Source organism: Aedes aegypti, chromosome 3 (genome assembly GCF_002204515.2).
Source record: "Aedes aegypti strain LVP_AGWG chromosome 3, AaegL5.0 Primary Assembly, whole genome shotgun sequence".
Lineage (NCBI taxonomy): Eukaryota > Metazoa > Arthropoda > Insecta > Diptera > Culicidae > Aedes > Aedes aegypti.
The window spans coordinates 307732646-307752736 of record NC_035109.1 but is presented as its reverse complement, the minus strand read 5'-3'; the positions used below and the strand labels follow the sequence as shown (position 1 = coordinate 307752736).

The window sequence follows — 20091 nt, the reverse complement described above, 5'->3', positions numbered from 1 at the left end:
GCCCTTTTCAGGGCTAACAAATGTGTACTAAAGAGTTATTTGTGTTATATTTGCTAATGTGTTTACCACATTCTTGCTATTATTCATCTCTGATTAGTTATGAATAATTGACAAAACGACAATTTGAGAATGTTTCCAAAGACGCTACTGCAGTGCTGTCGGAATACAATATATTTTCTATTGTTAAGGAATGATTCAAATATTTTGAATTAATTGATACAAACTAACAATGATTAAGTTTATACTTAAAAATCAATTCTTCAATATAACGGACTAAGCTTCTGAATACATGTAAAGTGATTATTTTGTATTAACACAAATGTCTATAATAAATCAGAATTGACATGCAACAAATAGTGTGAAAATTAATTGGATTTTTAGCAGTAGAAAACTTTCATAAGTTCGTGACGGTCCCAAGCCAGGAAATAGAAGAGGCTAACGTTATCCAACGTCAACTTGGCGGTCGTATCTTGGAAACAACCTGTTACTTTTTTTTTGTTGGTTCATAAGACACTTGTGTATTTCATTCGACGAGATTGAGATTCATAAGACAAGTGTATTTTTTTTTCATAACAATCAATTGTCAATGTCATAAGAACGCTTATGAACCCCATTGCTCATCATTATGAAGAACCACGTGAGGCAAATTTTCTCATTTCACTATCAGAAATTCAATATGGCTTCCGAAATGGACGTGTTTGTTGATTTGTCGTTGGCTGACTCCGTTTCTAATGCATCAAAGGGTAAATATTTTCTATTTATCATCAATTCCGCTGTAACTAACACTTTCTTTCGAACAGATTAAGGAATTGGATCCAAACAATAAGATTTGGGAATGAAAATTCAAAACAATTTGTATGACGCGTAAGAAATCACAAACCCCCCTCATCCATTAATCCGCCCCTAACGTAAACCTGCAACAATTCAGGCGTTATCAACAACTTTTCTCAATAATGTTTCGCTGCTATGATATACTTCTTTGCGTTCAAAATAGGTTAGCCAACTAGAGAAAATCGAATTTTCATCCATTTTGTCATATCGCAAATCGATTCTAATGCTTACAGTAAAGTGCTTTGATCGAATTGCGTCATGACAAAATGGATGAAAATTTGATTTTCCCAAGTTGGTTAATCTATTTTTCAACGCGGATTAGTATTATTCATTCATTGAAATTTATAATCTAAAGCTCAAATTACACAAGACAGTCTTATGGAACCAAGAATGGTTCAGAACGTAATTCATAAGACTATCTATGGATTTTGTTATCAAGTCAATGATGGTTCATAAGATCATCTTACGAAATTCCTTCGAAGTGTATTATGGAAACAACATCTGCCGAAAAGCATACGATGGTCTTATGAATTTCAAAGATTTTTCTTGTGTCGTAATTCCATAAGCAAATCTTATGACAGTCTTACGTTTGCTTTCCTCAGTGAACAACCAGTGGTTTTATTTGCTCGAGCTTCTTTCACCGATGGCGAGTGGTGGGGTTCTCGCTTAGTTGTTTCGTCACTCCGTTCGCTATTCGCACGCGATTGGTTATTGCTTTTGCGCTATTTTCGTTGATAATTCTTCGCTGAGAAAAAAAAACTGCAACTCTTTTGATTTTTCATGCAAAATGACCACCTTTGATAAACTATATCTCAGTTATTTATGGACCGATTTGAATGAAATTTTCACAGAATATCAGAAATAACTTAAATTTTAACATATATTTTTGAGTAATTTTTCCAATCACACGTTGAAATGCAGTAACAGTTTGACTAAAGTGAATTTTTTGACGGTTTTTTATAATTGACATAACTAAACAGCAAAGTTGTAGATTTTGACGAGATGAATAAGTTTGCTGAAGACAGTTTTTGTGTAAGGCTATCAGAATTTAAGATTAAAAGTTTTGAATTTTTCGTCGAAAATTACAGTTTAGTCAAACCGTTATTACTTAAAAACTTGTAATTGGAAAAATTATTCAAAAATATATGTTAAAACTCAAGCTACATCTGATATTCTATGAATGTTTCATTCGACAATATTTCCATAAATAACTGAGATCTAACTTACCAAAGTTGGTCATTTTGTATGGAGAATCGAAAAAGTTGCAAATGCATGTGAATAAGTTGGGGCCTTCCTTAGCCGAGTGGTTTGGTTAGAGTCCGCGGCTACAAAGCAAAGCCATGCTGAAGATGTCTGGATTCGATTCCCGGTCGGTCCAGGATCTTTTCGTAATGGAAATTTTCTTGAATTCCCTGGGCATAGAGTATAATCGTACCTGCTACACAATATACGAATGCAAAAATGGAAACTTTGGTAAAGAAAGCTCTCAGTTAATAACTGTGGAAGTATCCTAAGAACACTAAGCTGAGAAGCAGGCTCTGTCCCAGTGAGGACGTTAATGCCAAGAAGAATAAGAAGATGTGAATAAGTTCTCAGTTTATTCGACAAACCAGCTAAATATTTCATGGGTGCACAACAGCAACAGGGTAGCGGATCACAGGGATTTAGTTGAAATCTGGAAACGTAGCTCAATAGTGAGCAAGTTCGGAGGAGCTCTTACCAGCTCGAAAGCGGAAATGGAATGAAACTGAATCCAACGAAGGCAGCATGTTTTATAACCTTGGAATAGCAGATGATGCTCCTCCCTTTTGTGCTCTTTCTGATCGACCAGTCTGGGAAATGGGTATGTGCCAATAATGTGTTGGGCTTGGAATTACTTGAAAATTGTGGAGAATACTAATACGTGAGAAATTGGTCGAACATGAATTGCTGGAAGGGTTGATATTAACTAAATATTCAATACGAGCTATTGATAATCAATCGTTTTCTTTATTATGACGGTGAATTTCTGATTCATGGGTGCCAAAATTATTACAATTGTTCAATGAGAATGTCTTTTCAAAAGCATTCTAAACATGTCGCAATTTTGTAACATGGGATAATTTTCCTAATCAAAGTGTTCCCATAAAATATGGAACATAAAAGGCGCTGTTGGAAAAGCCACTCTATTTTATAATCATTGTGCACTCACCCCGACGGCACTGCAGCAGCGTCCGCGAGTACAATCTCAAATGGTTGAGTCATAAATTATTCATGACAAATGAAATTTTGTATGAAGCCGTGTGAAATTGATTTAGGAATATTAGAAGTTATAAATAAAGTCGGAAATATTTCTCTTTTAACTCTTTTCCACAAATTTGATGGCTCTGAAAAGAACCGCTTTGTAAGCTTCGATGTTGTTACGGATAAATAACACTGCTCGGACCAGCAAAACTCAGGGGGCTTCTGGTATTTGCCCCTAACGGGATTGCTTCTTGACCACCAATGATGATTTCATCACGAGTCGAAATTTTGAAGCGCGGGTCAACAGCTCCTCGGCCGATGAAATTTGCGGCGGCGATGACGATGGCTGGGTGAACGCAAACAAGCGGTGAACCACAAAGCGAGAATGACTCGCCCGACCGTGTTCACAGTTCGACCGCAAATTCACCTGTGGACTGCTTCCTCTTCTTCTTCTAGGCGACGGCAGCGGTGATAGCTTTAGCTTCGGACGGCATCTTCTCTCGCTCGTTCGACAGTTCGATTTGAGCAAAGCAAGACAAACGGGGGCGTCCTTCGCTATCGATGTCTGTGCCTGAGAAGCACGCCCGGTCAGAGCAAGCCGATCTGTCGCCTGCTGAGATGCGAGCCAATCGGAGAGTGAAAAGCAAATGACGTCAAATTTTCTCTAGCCACCCCTATTTATAGATTTGCTTGAAATCAACGTTCTATTTTAAAACAGTTATTAAACTATTTGGACAGGTATGTGGGATTCAGTTAGTAAACGACATGAAGCTTTGATGTCTTATCTTTCGATTGAGGTGCTAATCAAGAAATTTCGTTAAGCCAGCGAAAAGTTATAAACGTTTAAAATATTTCATGCCAGCGTAACGCTCTCGGTTTTGAAATTCCAATTTCACTCCTGTATAGAGAAGAAAGACGTACTTCTACGTCAAAAAAAGAAGTCCAGTGTGCAGCATCATGAACCGAATTCACTAAATTTGATTGCTCCACTACTGATGATAAAATATATTCGACACAATGTATTGTCCCGTAACGCGGGTAGATCACCTTTTCGAGGTGCGTTACGAGGTAAGATCTACCATATTGTACTCTTGTTGTATCTGTTCTTGTGAATACTTATAAGTTACGGTCGGAAGAGTATAAGAGAGTAACAAGTACTAAGACCCACCTATTTGTCCTAGATTATGAGGAGGTCAAAGTGGAAAAATGGCCCAATCAGCATCTGAGGTTGGTTTCAACTCATGAGACAAGTTCTTTCCGAGTTCAAGAGTTTATCTTTCGATATCTAGGAGGGAAACGATTCCGAATCAGTGGAGTAGCAGACCTCCTAACTTCTAAAATAAGCTTCTTGTTTCAAGGAATCTAAATGTCTCATGCGATGAAACTTGTTCACAGATTCAAAAAACGACTTTGAAGCTTACAAGTAGAAGCAATAAGTTGATACGCTAGAGTACCGATGCATGGTAAAAAAAAAATTCAACCAGCATAGTGACCGAACCTGATTAAGGGGCGCGCTTTTGACAGTGCAATGGTGACAAATTGTTTCCTCCAAAAGGTATAAATAGCGGTATCTTTTTCCAAAGGGGCTCTATGCAAAATGGTGAAGAAAAAATGGAATATAAAAAACGACTACTTCATTACTTCTCAATAGTAATGTAGTAGAACGACATGCACTAAACAAAGGACACGGGTACACCACAAAAGATCAAAGAAAACAGTGGTTCATCCAGAACAGAAACAAAAAAAAATGTTTCGTTCGGTAGATACTCGCTGAATTGGCTTGTTGTAGAACGGCTGACGATGAGAAATTCCGCTGGGAAACTCCAACGTGTAGCTCGTTTTACATGGAATCCAATATCAGTCTAGATATGGAGCTCTACAATTATCTGTCTGACAGGCCCATCACCCGGTGTACAAACGAAGAGATTAGTAAACCCATTCAAAGCGTTAGGAAGCAGACATGCTAAATGTCTGGAATCTCCACACCCATATGACTCGTCTTGATGGGGAGCAGCACAATGTGTCATTAGTGATTAAAGAGAATCTATGATACGTAGAAGCAAATTGAATCAATCGAAATGTCGCTCAGCGTTGGTCTAAGATTTATTGAAGAACTAGAATTATTCATTCCTAATTATTTCAGGATGCCATTAGCAACATTCTTTCTAACAGGAATAAATTCAAACACAGCTAATTATAACTGTTTTAACATGGTGGAGATCGCCTAAAGTACTCACCGCATTACTGTACCAAGTATGCTAATGCAACAAGTGTACAGTAATGCGGAACCCCGGAAAGTGTCATCATCAGTCACTTTGGTTGACTGACGCTGCAATTCTTCCACTCTCCATCCATGAGGAGACAGAGGACAGGGGTGATTCGACAGGAATGTGGAGATACTTTAACGTTTACGTTGCAACGATTGCGCTCCTGGTTGAGGCAGAACGAGGTTAAGAGGGCATATCTCGTACGAACGTACGACTAAATGACGTAGGTAATACGTACACCACTTTGGTCCGGTATCGTGGATTAGTCAGCGGAATGGTGGAGCGAACGCAGACTTGGTTGCATTGTCAAGTGGATACCCACAAGCTCATAATTATTTTATAAGTGCATGGATGAACGAGAAATGCTATATCTTACCAGTTATTGCGAAATTGAAGTGAAGCGAAAGATTACCAACCTGAAATAAAAGAAAGGAAAAATATTAGTAAACTGTAGCAGTTAGCAAATCTAGATTATATCCTGATATCAGTAAAAGCAAAATGGTTCAAAATAAACTGGACGACTTTCTCAATTTTTATTAAAACAACGGGTTCACGGCCAAAGCTTTTTCATCCGGCATTTTTACTTCCATCAAACACCCGCAACCTTCTCGATCCAGTCACGAACAGCGGCAACCCGTGCATAAACTCCAGGGTTTCCGACAGCGGCACACTCCTTACTCCAGGACACAACACCGACTTGTTTGTTTCCGTCAACCAACGGACCGCCGGAGTCTTCGTTGCACATATCCTTACCCCCTTCATCATGTCCAGCACACAACATTCTCGGAGTAACCTGCACGAAGTCCGAGTACATCTTCTCGCACTTTTTCTGATTCACCACTGGGACCTCCACGGCCCTCAACGTCGCACTGTTAGATGATGAACCACTCTCCGTTTTTCCCCAACCTGATACGAGCAAGAGCTTTCCGTTCGCAACATCCTCATCTTTTACTGGTAGTTCAACAGCCTGCAACTCCTTGCCCAATTCAAGCACTTCAGCAAGCTCCAACAGCGCGAAGTCGTAGTCAATGGTCGAAGGATTCCACAAATGATGTTGTACAATGCGTCGAACACGCACCAGTTGACCCCCGTTGGCGTGACGACTGGACCCAACCCTCACCGCAAGATCCGTACTGGTTGGGTCTCTAATACAATGAGCAGCCGTCAAAATCCAACGCTCGCTAATTATCGATCCACCACAGTAATGTCCGGAGCCGTTAGATAGCGATGCCATGAAAGGAACTTTGGCTATGTCGATCTCATTGCCGCCGATGATCCTGTGGCGGTTATTGGGCAACGCGTAACTTACGGTGGCCAATAAAATCAAGTTAACCGTTACGGCGAAGGAGAACATTGCCCAGTGAAGATTTGAAGACAACTGAATCGGAAGCCTGGAAATAGGGCGAGGTTTCACACGAGTGCATGGTTTTAATTAGAAATCGAAGTACTTTAAAAGCTCTCGAATCGATGTGCATTGAAGATCGATTCCGTATAAGTTTACTTTCCAATTCTCGGCACGTGTACAACAGCGCTCAAGTGTTTGCGCTTATCTTGAAAAGAAGTATTGTAAGACACATTGTGAGTTGTACGTAGATAATTCATAACATTAACCCGTATAGGCCTGAGTGAAAGTAAAAATTCTAAAACCCTCACCGCTCAACGAATTCTTCATGGATTCAAATGTTTTTTTGTCAGTTTACTGACACACATATCTAGTTTCTGGAAGTGGACAGAGGAACGCGGAAATATTCCTGTGGTCGGAGTTATTCCGATGGATCACTGGGTCAGGTCGGGTGAGAAGGGTATTGTGCGTTTGTGCCCTTGGAGGTAGGCAAATTTCAAGTCACAGATATTTTCCGGAATCGGTTATAATGTGGCCACTACATGACGGAATTTTAGGAAAATTGCATCAGTGTAAACCTTTTGATAAACGATTGAACTGGATAACTATGAGTTTTGTATTTCATTAATCCTACAAATGACCACTTTCGGGTCCCGGGACGCCCCAAACTTACGACAAAGTGGCCAATTTGTATCTGACAATCTGTGCTAAGCTTAAGGGAACGCATTTTAGTGCACAATTACGTTTGATTTATACTTTTCGGGAATTGAAACGGTTTAGTATCCAACAAATCCATAGCTGGTTCTTCCGGGCATTACGCCCGAATGGCCACATCCGGTATATTTTAAATGGTGCAAAACTCTAAATTTATAATGTTGAATATCAGATCTTAATGATTTATGCAAATTAAAATGATTGTCGTTGCAAATAAATAAAGGCTACTTGACATGTCCCAAAAAATAGCCCTTTTTTACCCGACTTGACCCAGTAACCCACCGGAATAACTCCGGCCACAGGAATATTTCCACGTTCCTCTGGCCACTTCTAGAAACTAGATATGTGGGCCAATGAACTGACAAAAAATCATTTGATTCCGTTAAGAATTCTCTGAGCGGTGACGGTTTCAGTATTTTTGCTTTCACTCAGGCCTATACGGGTTAAGGACTGTGAAGAACTAAATTCAGAAAATTCAAAGTCCCGTATCGAAGATTTATTATGAATATCCAGGGTGTCTATTCAAAATAAGATTTCTCGGATTTTTACCGGATACCTAAAATTTTAAAACCGGATGACATCCATTCGGCGACTTCATATTCTTAGATATGTTCCAAAAAGTTTCAATATTTAATTTGACAAAGCAATGTTTTCAAATACACAAGCTTTTTCACCGATCAAGTCCTCTATGTGGTTTGATAAAATTAGAAGACCATTTTATTTTTATGCGAGCAATTGTCAGACGTTGGAAAATGTTAGCAATCCCATTTCAGTTCCATAAATTTTAAATTTATCGGAGTAGAGGATTGTTTAAATCTCATGATGAACTCTAAGATAGATTTTTTGAATTCTCCTTGCTCCAAGAGTAAGGAAGTCAAATATTAATATTTACTTAAGTAAAGTAGAACTAATCAAAATATTTGCAATTTTTTAATATTTACTTAAGTAAAGTAGAACTAATCAAAATATTTGCAATTTTTTTTGTTGTATCATACTTTCAAACTTTTAGAACTGTATCCAAGCACTTCATGAAAAAATTGATGCAAATAAATGTACTGTGGGTTAAAACGTTCTGAATTTTGAAAGAGTTTTGGACAAACAGATATTATAGAATTATCAAAAGTCTAAAAGATCAACACTAAAGATGTTTTACGCAAACTTTTATGATTTTTCAGGACTTGAAGTTTGCAAAAGTTACCCTCAGACCATGTTTTTGATTTTTTAGATACGTAAATCAATTCATTTTTTTTTGGAGAAATTTTGGAAGTATACAAAAAAAATGTGCTATGTGTATACAAATTCAGATCATTGTTCCACAAATAAATAATGCTTGTAATGGCCAACCCATCCTCCACTAAGAATGCCTTCAAAATTTTTCGTTCGTCATGGTCCATAGCTGATTCCTAAAGAAATTCTTAAATTGTTCCAACTCTCGTTAGATCCAAGGAGGCTTTATGACATAGACTAGGTTTTCATATCGTGATCCGGATTAGCATTAGGATTAGCAGGTACTGCGCAACAGTTTCAAAAATGTATACCTTGAAATAGCTCAAATTTTTGCTTTAAAATACACTTTTAATTATATCAAACCAAGCCATACCTTAGATATCCAAGAGTGAAGAGTCGGATCCTATTCTTGGCAGTTTGGATTAACTTCGGCATGTTTTTTTTAAAGCTTCTGAGCTTATTATGCTCATATTAAAGTACTTCTTATTGCAAAATTTCATCCAACGCGGCCGAGAAAAAACAAACATGACAAAGTGAATCGTTATAACCAATTTTCATTTAGGACCGTGAATTTAATTGATTGATTGACTCTTTATTATGGGAAAATTCAGCCCGAAGCTGGTTCATCCCCGTAAGTGAATTTAATTCACCTTATGATGTTTTCGACGTTATGGGGGATGACGAAGCAGAAATATGTGTTGAATAAATGGTACAATCGGATATCGAAATACTTGCACTTGTTATTCAAATGGCAATAGATATATGGGAATTTCGTTGACAGACTCTTGGTATGTTGTCCATGTTTGTTCAATTTATTTCTCAGTTGGGATTAACCCTACTCCTCAGCCATCGCTGGCATCACTACGCATGCATTGTGTTAGTTAGTTTTCCATTGGGTTTTGAAACCTTTGAAGAACCTTTTTTTGGGTGCCATGGGATGCCTGTAAAATCTCAAAAAGGGGTCGCAAGTTCAAAAAGGTTGAGAACCACTGCCCTAGTAGACAATCCTCGCCCATCGTACAGTGTCACACAAACCTTGCTATGTTTTCTTAATTTCATTTGCAATTTAATTCAATTTCCTGCCAATTCAAGAATTTGTCAGACATTCTTGATTGTGCTATGACAAAGCATTGAGTATACATATTTCTCCTTAAACTGCCATGAAGTCACATCACATCAAGTGAATATTATTCCTTAAATTTACGACGGGACATAAAAATAACTCCTCAATTTGATTGACCTATCCATTAGGTTAGTTCAAGGTAATACACGAAACATGCGAAACAGATTCGAGCAAATTTCAATAAGGACAAACAGTTGGAATCGTCTTCAAATTGATGCGAATACGAGCGTCTGATTGTTTTTTATTTATATATTGCACGATACAAAGTGTTTCGGAGAAAACTGTTCAAATCTGAATTGCAATGGAAACAATATGCGTAAAAATAAAATAGAACAATTTCTACAGCATTTCGGTAGGTCGAGAGACCAATTCTGAGTCATCTGGGTCTGCTTCACTCACTTTTCCATTCATATTTAAATCCAATACATGTGATGATATCGGGTATATATTCTGCCTTACCTATAACAAGCAATAAGCTCTAAACAACGGTCCAACACACCGTCGTTCTTTCGGCTGATACGAATCGTGCAGCTATCAGCTAAATATACAATCCATGATGTAAACAGAGTCGAGGAGCTACAGGGGATAGGCAAAATGATTGAGATAGGCAAAATTTTGCCCAAATTCAAATGCTTATAACTTTATGAAAAATGGATGAAATTGGATGCATCTGGAAGCAGTCGACGGCAAATTTGGTCCAGTTTTAGGAACTTCCTTGGCCATGCATATTGGCCACTGGACACCGGAGATGTTCCGGATTTTCTGAGGTCATGTCCAAATGTCATTTTTTCTGTCGCTTCTATTTTTGTGCGGTGTAAAGTTCGATAGATGTTTGCAATTTTCCTAGAAACTAGAACTAATAGGAAGTTGAATGCCACTGGACGCATTAAGATTGGTTGGAAATCTTCAGAAATATGACCATTGCCGTAAAACTGGTTCTTGAAAGTATGGTCAGTCATGTTTGTATTTCAAATCATGTTAATATTATACGGAGCTATATCCAAGCGGACACTAACCTTAAAAATGATGATTCCTGCAGCATATTCAGAACCATTAGATGCACAGACTACACTATAGAAGGTTCCAAGTACCCTGGGGGAAGTGGTCAATTAGGAACATATCCGGAACCATATCAATATGGGCATCAAACTTCAAGATTTTTAAAGGTTATGCTTTCCGAAGCATTTCCAGCATCACCGGCTGCCATGACCACTTTATAGTAGGTTCCAGGTGCCCCGGGGAATGTGGCCGATTCGGAACATGTCCGTTCATCTGTTTAGAATCACATTCTACCATAAACAGTAAGATCCATAGGACTTGGAAAATGGCGATCATTTTCAGAACCACATGATGTAATAACCACTCTATAGTAGATTCCAGGGGCTCCTAGAGATGTGGCCAATTCGAAACATGACCTCATCCCCCAGGGCCCATGGAACCTACTATACAGTGGTCGTATAAATAAGATGCGCTGTAAATACTTCTATTAGCATCACCTTCAAAAATCTTGATGTTTATACCCATATTGATGTGTTTTCGGGCATGTTTTGAATTGGCCACCTCCCCGGGGCACCTGGAACCTACTATAAAGTGGTCATGGCAGCCGGTGATGCTGGAAATGCTTCGGAAAGCATAACCTTTGAAAATCATGAAGTTTGATGCCCATATTGATATGGTTCCGGATATGTTTCTAATTGACCACTTCCCCCGGGGTACCTGGAACCTTCTATAGAGTGGTCTGTGCATCTAATGATTCTGAATACGCTGCAGGAAACATCATTTTTAAGGTTGCTGTCCGCTTGGATATAGCTCCGGATAATATTTACATGATTTGAAATACAAACATGACTGACCATGCTTTCAAGAACCAGTTTTACGGAAATGGACATATTTCTGAAGATTTCCAACCAATCTTAATGCGTCCAGTGGCATTCAACTTCCTATTAGTTCTAGTTTCTAGGAAAATTGCAAACATCTATCTAACTTTACACCGCACAAAAATACAAGCGACAGAAAAAATGACATTTGGACATGACCTCAGAAAATCCGTAACATCTTCGGCGTCCAGTGGCAAATATGCATGGCCCAGAAAGTTCCTAAAACTGTAAAAAATTTGCCGTCGACTGCTTCCAGATGCATCCAATTTCATCCATTTTTCATAAAGTTATAAGCATTTGAATTTGGGCAAATTTTGCCTATCTCAATCATTTTGCCTATCCCCTGTAGCTCAAGCCGTGGGGAACCGCACCCATGCTGCATCAGTAGCCTACCTACAGACAGACACTCGTTTGTTTGCGAAAACGCAGACACCAGCCCAGCCAGGTATCGCACCGCGCCACATACCGTCATCCGATCGCTTTTCCAAACACTCGAATCCGAGTTGCAATTTTACCTACATTTGCGCGGATCGCAAAAAAATAACCTACGAACGGAACTACACGCAGCAAACTGAACTATCCAAATTCATCCATTTCATCTTATGAAGCATGGAGCGAATTTGGGGACAACGTTTTCTGTTTTCAAATTTTGTTTTCTAAGACATATTTATGATATTCAATCCTTGTGATGAATTTCCATAAGACATTTCTATGTATTCCGATAGTCTTTTTGACTGAGTGTAACGCACAGGAAACTTCCTTCGAAAAGAGCGCTACAAATATCCAGGGGCACCAAATATATCCGAAAGTGTTGTTATTGTTGGAGTGCTGGCCCGTTTACAAGTTATGCGAAATAATTTGATTTGAGTATAAACAACGTGTGCACGGAGAGAAAGTAGATATTTCTCGGTTCTCATGCGTTTTTTTTTTTGATCAGACTATTTTGGCGGAGCACGCAAAACGGGAATACATCGCCTGTGGAGTATAATTTACGACCTGTACTCGTTTGCCTCCGTTCTCGAAACTGCCGGGCGGTATCCCGCCGTAAATGAGTTAGTGATTATCTAGGGAAGTAACGTGTCGAACGACGTTGTCAGTCGCCTAGGGAAATGACATTTGGTTGAGAGGCGAAAATGACCAATTCAATGTCTATCAATACCTACTTGACAATTCAGTCAATGTGCACTCTACCTATAGCAGTGTCAACAGGGTGAGTAGAGTGGAATCTCCTTTCAATCTAAGTACTGGAGCTGAATTTTGCGATATGAACCGTAGTCCGATGTAACATTGATCAGTTTTTTTATATTTATTAAAAAAAATAATTTGAACAGTTTTTTTTTATTTTCAAAACAAGAACTGGGACCCATCTTTCGTGGCAATATACTGTATTTTGTTTTCCGAAAGATTTAACAATGTTAAAAAATGTTTTATGCGATTTTTTGTTGATAGGAGATAACAATAATACATGGTTGATCAATAATGAAAGCAATGATATGAAATATAAAAAAAATCGTGAAATACTTGAATTATGATCCTGAAAGCCAAACTCTCACAAGTCATTTACTTCTTGAGTTATTGTAATGTTTGTAGGCAATTTCCAAATTCTGCATTCTTTATAGTAATTTGACAATTTTGCATCGAACTTCTTACCAGAAAAAACATTCCAATCATCGTTATCCCGCAGATCAATGTTACCCCGTTTTACAGTACGCTAGAATACGTCCAAAAAGGGATTGCCTCGCACCATTGGCGTTGTGATTTCAATTGGAACATGTGGCGTCAACAACGTGTTTGTCCTCGCCGGCATCAACAGGTTTGGATGTCGCAGCTCGCATCGCGTCACATCAATCACACTGATCGTCTGTAGGTACTGATGAATATAACACCAAGTCTGCTAGTCGGTAACGTATATTCCCTGTTAGATTGATCCAATCTCGGAAAGGCCTAGGGTAGAAGCACCGGTTTTGATCATAGCTCCATTTGTAGCCAGCGTTTTGCACAGAAAAATAGCATGAAATAGTAGAACACATTCACATTAATAATAAGGATTTGGATTGAAAGCTTTCATTCAGCATTCTTGCAATATATGTAGGGCTTTCAATATATTTAAAAAAATATTTTCTCTTAGGCTGACAAAAACTGCTGTTTCTACCCTATCCATACACTGCGTGGACTTATTAGTTTTGATGACCGTACAATTTATAGTTGCTACTCCTGATTGAACTGAGGTTACAATCAGTTTATGAAGTAATGAAACGTGATCATATTGCAGGGATGAGAAAAGTACTGGAGCAAACATTTACCGCCTCTACATTTACATCTTTCTACACGACCATCAAAATCCAAAGCAAACCATGACGGTTCAAAACAAAAAATGTCACGGCTCTTCAAAAAATGTAATCTTCTTCTTCCTAACGTTTTTCAACCCCGAATGCGAAATGACTCGAGCACAGTGGTGACACGATTTTTGCGGTTTTCGGGGTTTTGCATTTTTGCTCGATAAAGGCAGTATGAAATTGAATTTGTTTATATGTATCGTAACGGAATGCTGGTGGTCTTTCTGTTAGAGCTAATAGATTTCAATTAGTTGAAAACACAAGCGAAATATTAGCGATTGAATGATTTAACACTTTTTTCAATCATTCAGCTTGGAATGGCTGCCCGAAAATGGTCATAGTGGAGAGACAAAAACAGTCAAGCAGTGTGTGAACCGTTGGCAGCGCAACGCCTGATGGTATTGATGCTGCTGCTGCTTTGTGTTTTGGTGGAATGGAAGAATCGATGAACTGTGGTGAATTGTGGTCACAGTTCCCAAGACTGTCATATTGTACATAGACACTTTCAATGTCGAACCATTCAAATGTTACTCTTAAATAATTACGAAAAATAAAATAAAGAGAAAAGTTGGTGTATCTTAATAAACACATTTAAGCTTTTATGCATCCATAGTTTGTTTAATAATTTTTTAGACACCTGAAAACAACGTTGTCACAATAAAAAAAGAATCTTATCATAAGCACGAAACGAGCTCACCAGTTGGTGATCCATCATAGACATAAAGGCACTCCAATGACGTGTCCCACTAAAAAAAAACACTTCCTATCTATATAGTGGGTGGACTTAAAGTGAAACAAATCGCTTGTATTGTTAATCCAGAAATCGAGCTTATAATTAACAACTGTACTGTCAGGGAACAAAGACGTGAATACTTTGTTGTAGTATAATCCGCATTACAGAAAAACATTCTGCATAATATGAAGACAATGATTTGTGTGAAAGCGTTTTTTTTTAAATTTTCCAGAACTTGTAATTGAATTCCAAAAATCTTTTAAAACATATGGAAACTTTGTTTTCCAAAGCTTTTTCATACTATCGTCCCTATTTCTCCTTCTTTCTGATATTATTTAAAATGGAAGATTTCTCCTAATACTTCCAAAACTGAACTTCTCACATTAACAAAAGCTCTTCATTTGATTCCTTTAAGTAGACAATTTTTCACGATGATTCTGAAGCTGTCTGCCTGGTGCAGTACTTATGAATCACATAGAATATCCAATGCTGAAACATTGGGGCAACCGAGACAACCAGAATGTACGTATAACGAAATCACCTTTTGCGTTATGCGATGCTTATATGTGCAAAGTTTTACGTATAAAGTGTTGTCAAAAGGCCTTATACGTACAAAAGTGGAAGCGATATACAGTCGAAGCGCGTTATAACGACATCGCAAGGGACCGTCGCAATAGAGAAAAGTCGTTATAGAGAATAGTTATAACATCAAAATGCGTTTCATGGGACCGAAAAAGGTCGCTATTGAGAGCTTTTGTCGTTATAAAATTTGTCGTTATAACGAGCTTCGACTGTACGTGCATATTTTATGTGACGAAAAACAGCATGCAATGCGAGTGTACAAAATCTGTGCGTACTAAGCTGTACCTTTATGCGACTTAATTTATGATAACACATTTGATTTGACAGCTGCTACGGATTGATCCGACTTACCTTATACAACTATTATACAGGACGCAACGAAATGGACATATGAACTTCTCATAAAAGAACGTTTTATGAGAAAAAACTTATCGATTAAATGATTTTTACCAACATGTAGTGCGAGAGTGATGCAATTTGTATGAATAAACGACTTTGTTCGTTAACTGTTATGCGACTTCTTTTTGTCTGGCGAATGTCGAAACAAATTATCAATAATTTTAGGTAAAACCCGTTGTAATCTTCTGTTGTCACGATAACTGCTTTGCATAGTTAGATTGAGTTTATTTTAGAGAAGGATAATAAAAAAAGGCTATCAGGAGAATACAAGGAAAATTTCAGATCTTCCTTTATATTTTTGTAAGCAATCATTACATCTAAGTAGGTTTACAATTAATGGAAACGTCCTTTTTGCCACCTCTAATTTGATTACATGTTTACTACATCGACGGAGTTTAGGCTTGCCAGACCGGCTCGGTACTAATTATCCAAACACACTAATTAAGGATGCTTTAAGCGTTCGCAGGAATCTATAATTGTGGCTGCAATCTTGAGGTGATAATAAATTCTGTGCAAACAGCGCATTATAATAACCCGACATCAGAGTTGCTTATTCAACCACCAGCAGCGCCTGTTCTGCTTCTGCTGTGGTCACACAAGGCGCTTCATTCCATCTACCAAATCATAAATGGTAATTCCGTTGCCGGTCTGCCTGCGCTGTGCGGTACGGCAAGCAATCCCGAGCAGAAATGTGCTACATAATACCGAACTATAGTATCCTATACCAGATAATTTCCAACACTTACCATTTGAATGAGGTATAACAGAGCCCTGCATAAGAGGTAAAATAGCATATTCTACAAACACCAAACTGATAATTGGATCAGGTATTGCTATGTTTAAATAACACAAGATATTTTTTCATATAAAAGTGAAATTTTTCAATAGTTGTTCAATGTGGGGTATTGAACCTCGCTTTCAAATACCTCAAGAAGATATTTTAATAGTTTTAAACAATATTTTCAATACCATAATAATACAAAAATTGTGTATGCATAAATGGTGCGAGTTATTCGTTTCAATTCGGGATGGCACGCACTTGAATTTGCATGCAATCTCGCATTCGGTTTGCTGATGCCCAGCTATTGTTTCAAATGAAGGGTGATCTTCTAGGGAAATCGATTAAAATATGGATCCCTACGCCAAATCTCTTGGATAATTCGATTTTAAAGAAAGCCAATTGTTTATCATACTATAAATAATACTCTTTCAACAAATAACACCATGTGAGAACAGATTGAACTTTTCAAGCGAATTTTGAGACATAGCCCATTAGTTGGTCCAGTTCGACTTCAAGGTAATAAATATATTCCAGTCACACATAGGCATAATGCTTCTCGCAGCACTATCCAAACTAGGTAAGCCGTTGACTTTGACCAATTGTTGAAATGGAATCAAGATGACCATACAGAGTACGCAGCTACGTTATGTGAGGTCTCTCCTGGACCGGTTTAGTTGGAAAGCCGAGATGGTTTGGCAAATCAAACCGGAATCTGCTAAGGTTCAACCGAATTTATGTACGTTAGTTCGTAAGTGTCTAATCACTTTCTATGCATGAATCTTAACAAATCTCACAAATTTCTGGTAAAAATTTTAGAAAAAGTATAATGAAACATGCAAGATTCCAAATAAAGTGTAAGAACTTGATAATGATGAAGAACAAATACGTATCCGGTCGTAGTCGGACGAATCGCACCTACAGGGCTGGTAGCGACTGAATGTCTTAAAAATAGAAAATTTAGAAACCTCATTATATCTTTAAAAAGCGACTTAAAGAGATCGAACAGGAACCAAAAAGCGAATCTACAGGATTCAAGAGAACTAAAATAATCCAAACAAAAACAAGCAGCTTAGCAATTTACAAGGATTTTTCAGAGAATCCGGCATAATTTCTCAAAGGATATTTCCATTTTTTTATTGGCGACAAGAATTTCTCGTGACATTACGACAAGTATTGCTCCTCCTTTTACTGTATGCATTTGAGCGAATTTTTTCTCAATGTGAACAATTCCAGGCTTAACTCTTAAATTAATCTTCAACCAAATGTTTGAAGAGACTTGTTAAAAGCTCGTAAAAGAATCAATAAATGAACTTCATGATGTATTATTTCTTCCGAGAATTCCATCAGAAACTGATTCAAGTATTTACTCAAAGTTTTCTTCAAGAATTACTTCAAAAATTTCTTCAGAATTTCAAATAGTGATTCTCTTGCATACTTCTGAACTTCTAATTTCTCCAAGAATCCGCTTTAAGATACACTAGAATTCTACCTGGAATTATTCTAAGGATAATCCCAGATATCCATCCGAAAAGTTAACCAGAAATGTATTGAGGAATTCTTTCCATAAACTTATCTAGAAATTCTTCCCAAAGATGCCACCACTAATTCTAAGGAATTCTATATCCTTCAGAATTATCGTGACATTTTGAGGGCACCTTTATATTTTTTTTCCAGAGATGCCTCCTGGAAACTGAACTGTCAAGAAAATGTTTCAGAAATTTTCGGAAAAAATCATTTAAAAACATCGGAGAGACAGGACTGGTAGCGATGAGACAGCGAAATAATAAAATATGTGTGACTTTAGTGATTAAAATGATCAAAATAATGACCAAAAAGTGATCTAAAAGAGACTTCAGAACTAACCGCATTAGTCATAAAAATCACAAAAAATGAAAATACGTTCTATATGGATATTAATCAACCTACAATTATTGGATTGAATTAGAATGTCGTAGAGAACTGGAGTAATTTAAAAAAAAAACTTCTTAGCAGGTATCTGTCCGGAGTCAACATGATGACAATCAAGTGCCATAAATGTTCAAAAAGATAACCCATTGGAAATTTCACTTCTTATTTTACGAGAAAAATATAAGGTTTCTATATGTTACTACTATAAAGCTCTGATTTCAATCTAAAAAAAACTCGTAGTTAATCAAATACCTACATGAAGCCCGAAAAACAAATTCGTAATAGAATGTTTAGCGCAATTCCGCAAAAAAAATCCTGGCAGAATCCAAAATTTAAAAACAAGCTGTAAATAAAAACTCAAGCTAAATTAGTGGCAGAATTTCTGGAAAATTCAGACATTCATTCAACAGTAACTCCAGAAAACAATTGATTTTTGACTCGAGATTGAGATCAACCATGAACATATTGCATAAGTAATTAGAAGAAGCTTCCATGCCTACTTAAAATATCTACATTTAAGATTCCTTCTATAGCCGCAGATTACTGCAGAAAGTTTATTAGTAATTTATTCAGAAAGTCTGTCAGATATTGGTCCTGGTTTTCGCCAAAATTTATTCATATATTTTGGCCAGAAAATACAGTCCAAAGTCACCTGCTAGAATATTCTCCAAAAATTTTACCAAATTTTTTTTTTCATTTTCAGTTGGAAATGTCTATGAAAATTCACCTGAATTCTTTTAGACAGTTATCCAGGAATCCCTTTATTTCATGGCAGTTTGATTTCCAAATCACACTATATTTTTCTTTATAATAATAAATTTATATTTCTTGCTGTCTGTGTTTGTAAAGTTGACCCAGCCTTAAAATTCATTATCAAGAGATCACTAAAATGGTGACTTCAGTGACCATTTCTCTGAAAGGTGACTTCAGTGACCAGGTCGAAAAAAGTGACCAAGTCACTAAAAAGCAATAAAAAGATCTCTGATCAAACATCACGTAGAAATTTCTGAAAGAACTCATGGATTCTCGAGGAAGTATTGGAAGATTTCTAAGATATATTGAAAGAATGATCAAACAAATCCATGGATTTCTCAAATTTCAATTTTTCAAATGAACTCTTTGGAAAACATCGGACGAAATCCAGAAAGAATTTTGAGAATGCACGATCGGAGGATGCATAAATTGCGAATAACACGCTATTCCTTTTTTAACGAGGATTTTAACCCTTGGATTGTTAATCTCGACAACTACATGATATGAGCAGCCAATTATAAAAATCAAATGTTCATCGGATTTTTTCTAGCTAGAAATCAGTACTCGATCCTAGCAAAAAAAATTTATGTAGACGAATTCCATTTAGAATGAGTCGAAAAAAATAAAAATCGTGCTCGATAATCTTCGATTTGGATTAAATTTTGCACATGTTTTTGGTATGGTAGAGTAAGTGTTTTCCGTAGAAAAATTGATTATTTTTAATTGAGAATAACTTTTGAAAATGGCCTATACATTTTTGCAACCTATTTGAAAAATTCTAACTCCGAAACTGTTGATTTAAGAAAAAAATGTTCTATGAATAAATTGTAGTTTGAACTATAAGAAAAAAAATATACACTGAAAAAATATGTTATTTGTTCTTATTAAAAATTAAAAAAAAACTTAAATTATAAATTACACAAAAATCCCCTTTTTAATATTTTTTAATTTTATTTTTCCCCGTAGAATCTTGATAATAAACAGATGTTTGGGAC

At 37.1% G+C, this 20091-nt stretch overlaps 2 protein-coding genes across 11 annotated transcripts in view; both read right to left on the bottom strand.

The window, feature by feature from the left end:
- Positions 1 to 20091, bottom strand: part of LOC5575687 (beta-arrestin-1) — a 281251-nt gene that overhangs the window by 201976 nt on the left and 59184 nt on the right. The gene's annotated exons all lie outside the window — the stretch shown is intronic.
- On the bottom strand, positions 5871 to 6740 carry LOC5578505 (trypsin-1). The gene has a single exon (XM_001663850.2). The coding sequence runs from the start codon at positions 6673 to 6675 to the stop codon at positions 5911 to 5913; it is 765 nt and encodes a 254-aa protein (XP_001663900.2). The 5' UTR covers positions 6676 to 6740; the 3' UTR covers positions 5871 to 5910.